General features: G+C 38.0%; 1 protein-coding gene across 3 annotated transcripts in view; it reads right to left on the bottom strand.

The window, feature by feature from the left end:
- Positions 1–538: 538 nt before the first annotated feature.
- Positions 539–7,786, bottom strand: part of WAC (WW domain containing adaptor with coiled-coil) — a 56,563-nt gene continuing 49,315 nt past the window's right edge. For 2 of the 3 annotated variants that reach the window (XM_066199555.1, XM_066199574.1), the window contains 3 exons: positions 6,318–6,504; positions 3,044–3,171; positions 539–707 (listed from right to left, as the gene is read on the bottom strand). In XM_066199555.1, coding sequence (XP_066055652.1) covers positions 638–707; positions 3,044–3,171; positions 6,318–6,504 — 385 coding nt within the window. In that variant the 3' untranslated portion in view covers positions 539–637. The remainder of the gene's footprint in view (positions 708–3,043; positions 3,172–6,317; positions 6,505–7,786) is intronic. The other variant, XM_066199565.1, reaches the window with a different exon arrangement.

The raw sequence follows: 7,786 nt of genomic DNA, 5'->3' as shown, positions 1-7,786 counted from the left end.
TAAAATCAGATTTAGGATTTCACAGGGAAATGGAACACAGAAGATGAAAAACATTTCTCTGTAAAACAGAAATGGAGAAGCACTGCTCTCGACTCGGTGCAAGTGTGGAAACAGTTGTTTCGTGGTATTTTGTACATTGCCCAAACTGTTGCAGCCTTAGACACAAATCGCCTGGCGCTTGCATTGAATTTTAGGAAATGAAAAATTTCTGAATGATAAATTAACTAAAAAAAAAGGAAAAAAAAAAAAAGAAATAAAAGAAGAAAGAAAAAAAAAAAGAAAGCTAATTTTGCAGACAGGTTTACATGTAAGAGGCTAGGTATTTAGCCACCTCAGCACTGATTAGTTTTGGATGTCTAAGCTCTGATACACATGGCTTCCCATGGCTTCACTCTACAAAATATATTTACAACGTGAAGAATACATCTACAAGAAATCTACATTTCAAGGGTTTTACAAATCATTCTTGTATCTTTCCCCTGAATTTGACTCCCTCCTGTCCCCTTCCCCATGTCAACTTTTTTTCTGCCCAGCTCAACGGTCCAAAGTCTACTCAAATGCAGCTCAAAAGTGTTAAGACTGGGCATCAGTTTAATAGTTCTTGTACTCAAAACCATGTGCAATTGTTTAAAACTTTTCACACCATGAAGGAATTCTGATTCTTTAGCTTTTCAAGTTCTTTAATTTGTTGCCTCAAAAATAGTATCCTGCAAGAGAAAAGAAACAAATTAGTATAAACATTTCGATTATACAGATGTATTACATAAGTACGCAAGTAATTCTACAATTTCAGTGAAAGATACCAAGTTCTTTAGCCCCATTAAAAAATTAAGATATCAAGTTAATTCTGAATCTCTTCAATAATCTACAGCCATATGCAGATGCGCAAAGGCTTGGTGCGTTTGACACTTCGGTTCAAAAAAACTAAGTTGCTCTATTTCAATTATGACTGATACACAGTTATGCTTACATCCGCTCTTCACTTGAATGTGGCTTCCAGAAAAAGCAGGACACTGGCAAGCAAGCCAGGTAACTGAGTAATCTGGAGAACAGCATTATGCCTGTGTCATGCAGTTTTCCAGACTATAAGACAACCTGAAGTGCTCATTAAAAAAAAAAAGAAAGTGCATTTCCTTCTCGCTCACTTTTTTAAAAGTATTTGGCTCTGTGGCTAATGGTAGTCTCTAGTTATGGTAAGCTCCAATCTCAAAAACATTTAAGGCATCATTTAAGGGCATCTAAGAAAAAAAAGTTGGAACTACACCTTGCTTAGAAATAAATTATATTGCTCACAACTTTTTATACATTTTTTCTTCTTTTTCTGAACTGACATAAGCAATTACTGCGACTAACGAACATCTGTTTCACAGGACTGCTTCCCAGAATTTTTAATTAACACTTTGAAACCACTTTTCATGATGCTGAAGTGTAATGCAAACATGTCAGTGAAGTAAGAAAATACTCAGGGAGAGTTTAGGTTTTATATAAATATTCTATGAAGTCTGAAGCAACTTCAATTAATGCAGAAAAAGCATCAATTCAACACTTTTGTGGAACACTTTACAAATATGTGCCCAGTTCATTAAAAATGAATTCTCTACTGAAAAGTAGGTGGAAAATAATATATTAATATAGACACACCGAAAAGGTAACATTTAGCTTCAAGGCATGGGCATATAAAATATATCAGTCAATGGAAAGTGCCTTTTCACATGCTGTCAGTTATGATCCAAACAATGTACGTGCTTTGTCTAGAGATGAAGTTCCTTCTTACAAGAAACTTAAGTAGTAATCTTCTGTGCCAAAGTACAGAGATAGTATTATCATTTAAATGTATTGATTTTCCTAATCCCACCCTTTCCAAAAGCCTCCCCCATCAACTTGGTTACTTATGCCTTGTATTCCACATCTTTGGGATTGCAGCAAAAATAAGAGATACATGTTACTATAGGCTCAAAGTCATAATAGTAATTTATCCATTGACAGTTTAAGGATACAAAGTGTACAAGAAAGAAGGGGCTACTTAATGAGCTGAACAATGACATTTGACATGTTATTTCAGATCAAATGTGCAGTCAGAGACAAATGACACCGTAGGAAATTAAAACTGTAAGAAACCAAGCAGTTCATTAAATATACTACAGAAATCATAATTCATGTAGTGAAGTTACGCAATAAAGCTTCAGAAAGAATGGGTATTTTCAATTCTTAATCAGGAAAGGTTTACAAATATAGCTTGCTTCTAAAGGACTGTTTCACTAACTGCCAAAATGCTAGAGCTTCTAAAATAAATGCAGCTATTTTAACAGCATGCAATACAATTAGGGTGGCTTCAAATAGTAAATTAGAAGCACTGTATTCACACTGTAGTGTGACTTAATAGCTGGGATAACATCATTGAAAGACGAAACTGAGTATGAAAACAGATACAAAATCATGACCACTGGTGAATATTTTGAGCATGTATTTTGTGATTACAGTTTCCAATCCTGCACAGAAGTACTCAAATGCTTAGCTGTGTATCACTTCAGTGATACATATGACACCTGCTATCACTGACTTAAGAAGCAGAATCTATTTTGCTATAAGCAAACATTAATTTTTCCTTAGCTTATGATGTATATTACACCTCTTCAAACTTGCTCTGGCTTTAGACCTATTGAATCTCTCATATAAACTGTAGTGCTTCAGATCAGGATAAACTGTGCAGATGTGTACCTATGTGATCTGTGCATTACATATGGGCTGATAGTCTAGAAGCATGCTGAAATACTGTGAGTTAATTGGTTTTTGTAATGCCCTAGGATTTCGGCAAAGATATTTCTTTTCTATCCAAGTAATAACAGATATAGAAACTGCATACCTGGTTCTGTTTAGTGGAGAGAAATAGGCTGAATGTACACAGGGAAGACAGTTTGCAAACATGGCAAGTACTGGTGTACTTAAAAAGTCATCAGCAAACAGAACTCATGCAAAATAATGCCAGAATGGAAGTTCTAATAACAACCTAGAAACTGAAAATAAGCACAGAGCACACACTTACCTTTGCTCACGCAAAGTTGCTTGAATTTCACATACTCGAACTAAAGACCTTAAATTCTTTAATTCAGTACAAATTTCTGACATATGCACACTTCCCATGTTATGGGCTTCCTCACGTAATCTTGATGCCTGCAGGGGTTAAACATAAAGGTTAGGATTTTGAATCCTGCATTGGAAACAACTGGCAATACTCAGAGAATTGCTGGATGAGTGTCTCTTGAAACAGCAAAGCACTCTAATTTCAAAAGGGAGTATTAAATCAGAAGCACATTAAGTTCTCTACAAAAGCCTATTCTGAATCACAAATAAACAACACTGCTGCCCAGAAACTGTCTAACCCACGCCTATGCTAAAGCAGGGATAGTTTAGACTTTCTTGATCCTAACAAATGTTTACCCGACCATCTTGAAAGACAGTACGTGACAGGGCTTGCAGTTTCTAAAATGATTTTTTCAAGTAGTTCAAAGTCTCCAACCATTATTCCAATGGCAGGCTTTCAAAGCCTCCAACTATAATTCCAATGGCAGACTTAAAACCCCCCATCTAATTAAGACTAAGTGACAAAAAAAACTGAATGCCATCTTCCAGCTACCCTCTACCTGACCAAAAAAACTTTGCAACCCTCCTCAGGTGCTCTCTAATAGACCAACTCCATTACTTTAATATTCCCACCTAGTCGGCTGGAGAGAAGGAGAAGAGTAAATTTAAAGAGCATGACCTCTCCAATTCCCAATTTGTGCATTTCTTGAAGTGTCATCACTGAACTGAATATGACTCCAGAGAACTCCTCAACAGCACCAAGGAGACCAGTAGAATTACATGGAGGCCCTGTGTATTACACTGCAATAAGGAACAGGACTTCTTTCAAGTGGCACATGGAAAAATGGTTTCAAAAAACAGCCTTGCTTGGAGCATTACTATTTAGCAATGTTATCTTATCCTCCGCTACACTGGGTCTGGCTGGGATGGAACTAATTCTCTTCACAGCAGTCCAGGTGGTGCCATGTTCTGAATCTAGGACCAAGCCAATGCTGACAACACAATCACATTTTAGCTATTTCTAAGCAGACCCTACACAGCATCAAGGGTTTCCCCCTTTCTCCCTCAGACCCCCTCACCACCCAGCAAATACGTTGTGGGTGGGCAATAGGCAGGGAGGCAACAAAACTGGGACAGCTGACCTCTAGTGACCTCAGGGATATTCCACACCATACCATGTGTCATGCTCAGCAGTAAAACTGGGGGACAGTGTTCCAGGGTAACCACAGCTTGGGGACTGGCTGTGCACTGGCTGGCTGGAAGTGACTGCTTTTGTATCGCTTTCCCCCCACCCTCTTTTACTCTGTAACCTGCTTTTACTTCAACTCCTGAATTTTCTCACTTTTGCCTAATTGTTTCCCTAATCCAGCTGTGGCAGAGCAAGCAAGTGGCTGTGTGGTGCTTAGCTGCCAACTGGGATTCATCCACATCTGCTTAAGGGCTCATATGCTTAATTTTCCTTCCCAAAAAATAATGTTATTTAGCAGAGGTCTTCATCAGTTTTTGGCATTTCTTCAGCTCAAAGCAGCATTTTGTGTTCTAATTCCCTACATTAAAAGTTTTCTTTTCTGGAGTTTGTTAACATCCAGGAATATCCCAGTCTCCAGTAGGATACAATTGCCCATGTCTTCTCTGCACAACTCCAGTTACTGAACTGTTTTTCAGTTTTCTATGTTATGTGCTTTTTATGAGTTCTGTGAGATAAATGCTGTACTTGAAGAAGAATGTTTTAGCTATTAACTATGGCACAGCACATTTCTTCAAGTCTAACTGCTTCAGAACATACCTGTCCTGACTCTTCTAATTTATTTTTCAGTTTACTCTGGCATGTGCTCTTCTACCCTAAGTTCAAATCACACTATATATCTGGCAGCTATCTGAAGAAACCAAGGCACTGCATTTTTAGTCTCTCCACTTTGATGAATCTTATCTTCTTCACTACGTACTGCACCTATACTTTCATTCACTTTTATATCAAATATCTCACTTAAGTGTCTCAAGTGTTACTATTCAAAACTGGTCTATAAACAACACTGCCATGTGAAATCATCTGAAAAGTGGACAGGATAACACAGCATGTAACACAAAGGGAAAAGTATCCAACTGAGTACATGACTGTATAGCATTAGCTGAGTTATCTGCTCTCTTTATTACCAACAAGGGAAAAAGACCCCAAAACCTATGCACGGCATAAATCTATTTTCTTTATTAAGATACTTGTGAATTCAGTACACAGTGAAAATAATACTTTCAAAACTAAGGATCAAGGCCATAGATAGGTGTCTGTGCTACAGCATTTCGTTGAAGACACTCCACAGCAATGGCTCAGTGTTTGACTCAGTACAGGTTTGTACTTAATGTCTTAAAACTGATTTTAAAAAAATCAATGAAAAGAAGCAAGAATCCTAACAGGGTCTCAGTTTAGACTGTGCTGGTAAGAGTCATCTTGCAAGCTACTACCCAGAAGTCTCCAGTGCAGACTTGTGCCAGCATGCAACAACTCTTCAAAAGACCAAAGTCAACTGGGCTAGGTAAGCTTATTACCCCAAAGTGACTGCATGAGATAGGGCTGCCTGTGGAAAGAACTGAACTAGATTCAATAACCGATACGGTTCCTTTGAGTAATACATTTCAAGCAGCTGACATGCATCCAGTTTCCTTGTACTACTACAACAGAACAGGTTCCATGCAATTAGCTATAACATATGGATGGCAGTCCTACTGGATTTCCCATTATAAAAATTGCCCAAATTCAGTCTGAGTACTCTACATCAATTTACAAAAAAGGTGGAGTTCCTGTTTCACTGTGCAGAACTAACAAGTCAGCAACAAACTGTGGAGCAGTCTCAAATAGTTTAACTCTCTACCAAATTTATAGCATTTTCCACATAAACAAATCATTATCATTATGAAAAAAATATTAACTCTATGTTCTCTGCAAATTTCAAGAGAACTTCGGCAGTAAGAAAATAGTTATGAGGATAGCTACTCATCTGAGGGAATTTCAAAAGCATTGACATTTCAAGTGAGACTGAGAACACCCAACCACTGAAAGGTTAACACATGTAAAACCTCCAGGTCTGGCCTAATTTCTCTTTCCTCTCCTCTCTTCTGGCTAAGGACAAGCATAGGGTTTTAATTCTTTAATTCCTAGAAAAAGCAACCTGAGTAAGAAACCCAAATTTTAAGCTACACATTATGGACTCTCACAGGTAACAAAGCAAAGGAGTACTCACCTGCTTCTCTGCATGATCTGCAGGCCAGCCTTGAACATGCTTTATAAGGTTTTCATTGAAGTGTGCTGCTAGCGTAGGTGTTAATGAACATGTGGGTCGTACAGATGTGTTTTGTGGTGCAGGTGTTGAGTTTGATGCACTACTGCTAGAGGTATGATTTGGACCTGGTGATGGACTTCTTTGACTACTAGAAGAAAGAATTAATAAAAGCAAGTGAGCATTTAAAAACATATGTGAATCTATAGAGAAATGAACACTGAAAATTCATTGCTTCCAGGCACAAAAATCCATTAAGTGTTCAAACCACAAATAAATACTGTTGGTAGACCAAACCAGTGCCACCTTTCTATAAGCCTCTAACTTTTATTGGAATTGAGTGCTACAATATAAGAGAAGGTTTTTGTTGTTTGGTAGGGTTTTGTGTTTGTCCGTTTTTTTAACTCAAAAAAACCCGTTTTTAAAAACTGGGGGTTTTTTTAAACTTTTGAGAGCTGTTCAAGAGATGTAAGCTGTGCCTAGATGGTGTTGGACAGAAAATATATACATGCATGTTCTTCCTTCAAACAGCTGCAAACCTGAGATTTTCAGTCATGATGTGTAAGATGGGAGTCAAACAGGTTTATTCAACAGAGGTTTGCCACAATAATCATTAAGAACAACGCCTGATCTGAAAATGCAGCCATATGGGATTTGAGGAGTTTACTACTCATGTCAAAACACAACCTAGATGGTTTTGTGACATTGTACATCTTCATTTAGTGAACTCAGGAGAACAGAAGTATCACAGGAGCAGTGTGTTTGTAGCCACTAAACTTGACTGCTTTACTGGAACATACTCAGCATAACAGTGATGGTACCGCACCATTAAATGTTCTTTGGCACTACATATACTGAGAAACTGTAGTACTAATTGTGTAAGTACAACTCTCCCACTGGCAGAAACTTTTCAGCACAGGCCATAATTTCAGTCTATTTCTTAAAACTTTGTATCACTTGCAGGCAAGCAGAAAATATTATGAAAGGGAACCAAATTTTGAAGGGCTTTAGATTCATCACCCAATCTGTCAGTCCCCTTGGAAACTTCCTTACAAAATGCAACTATCTTTCTATTCCAATGCCCAGACAATTATCCTAATCAATTCACGCTTGCAAAGAATTACAGCATGAAGTATTACAGTCAACAAACTGGATGTCTGACACGGACCTGCTGGAACAAAGCCAGAGAGTCACCAAGTCGACAAGAGGGATGAAGCACTTCCCCTATTAAAAAAAGCAATTCCTCCCCTCTTCTCAGAGCTTATGAGAATCACAGTATCTGGAGCACTGTGTAGTGGGAAGCCTAAAACCAGACAAGAATTAAACTGCTATATCAAATGAATGTGGCAGAGGTGACAGAGGTGACTAAGGGACTAAAACACACGCTGTATCAGGAGCAGCTTAAAGTTTATTCAGTCTGGAAAACAGAAGGC

This window comes from Chamaea fasciata, unplaced genomic scaffold (genome assembly GCF_029207755.1).
Source record: "Chamaea fasciata isolate MVZ Bird 193981 ecotype frontalis unplaced genomic scaffold, bChaFas1.0.hap1 SCAF_1, whole genome shotgun sequence".
NCBI classification, from domain to species: domain Eukaryota; kingdom Metazoa; phylum Chordata; class Aves; order Passeriformes; family Sylviidae; genus Chamaea; species Chamaea fasciata.
Note: the sequence above shows the minus strand (reverse complement) of the source record. Positions and strands in the feature narration are given on the sequence as shown.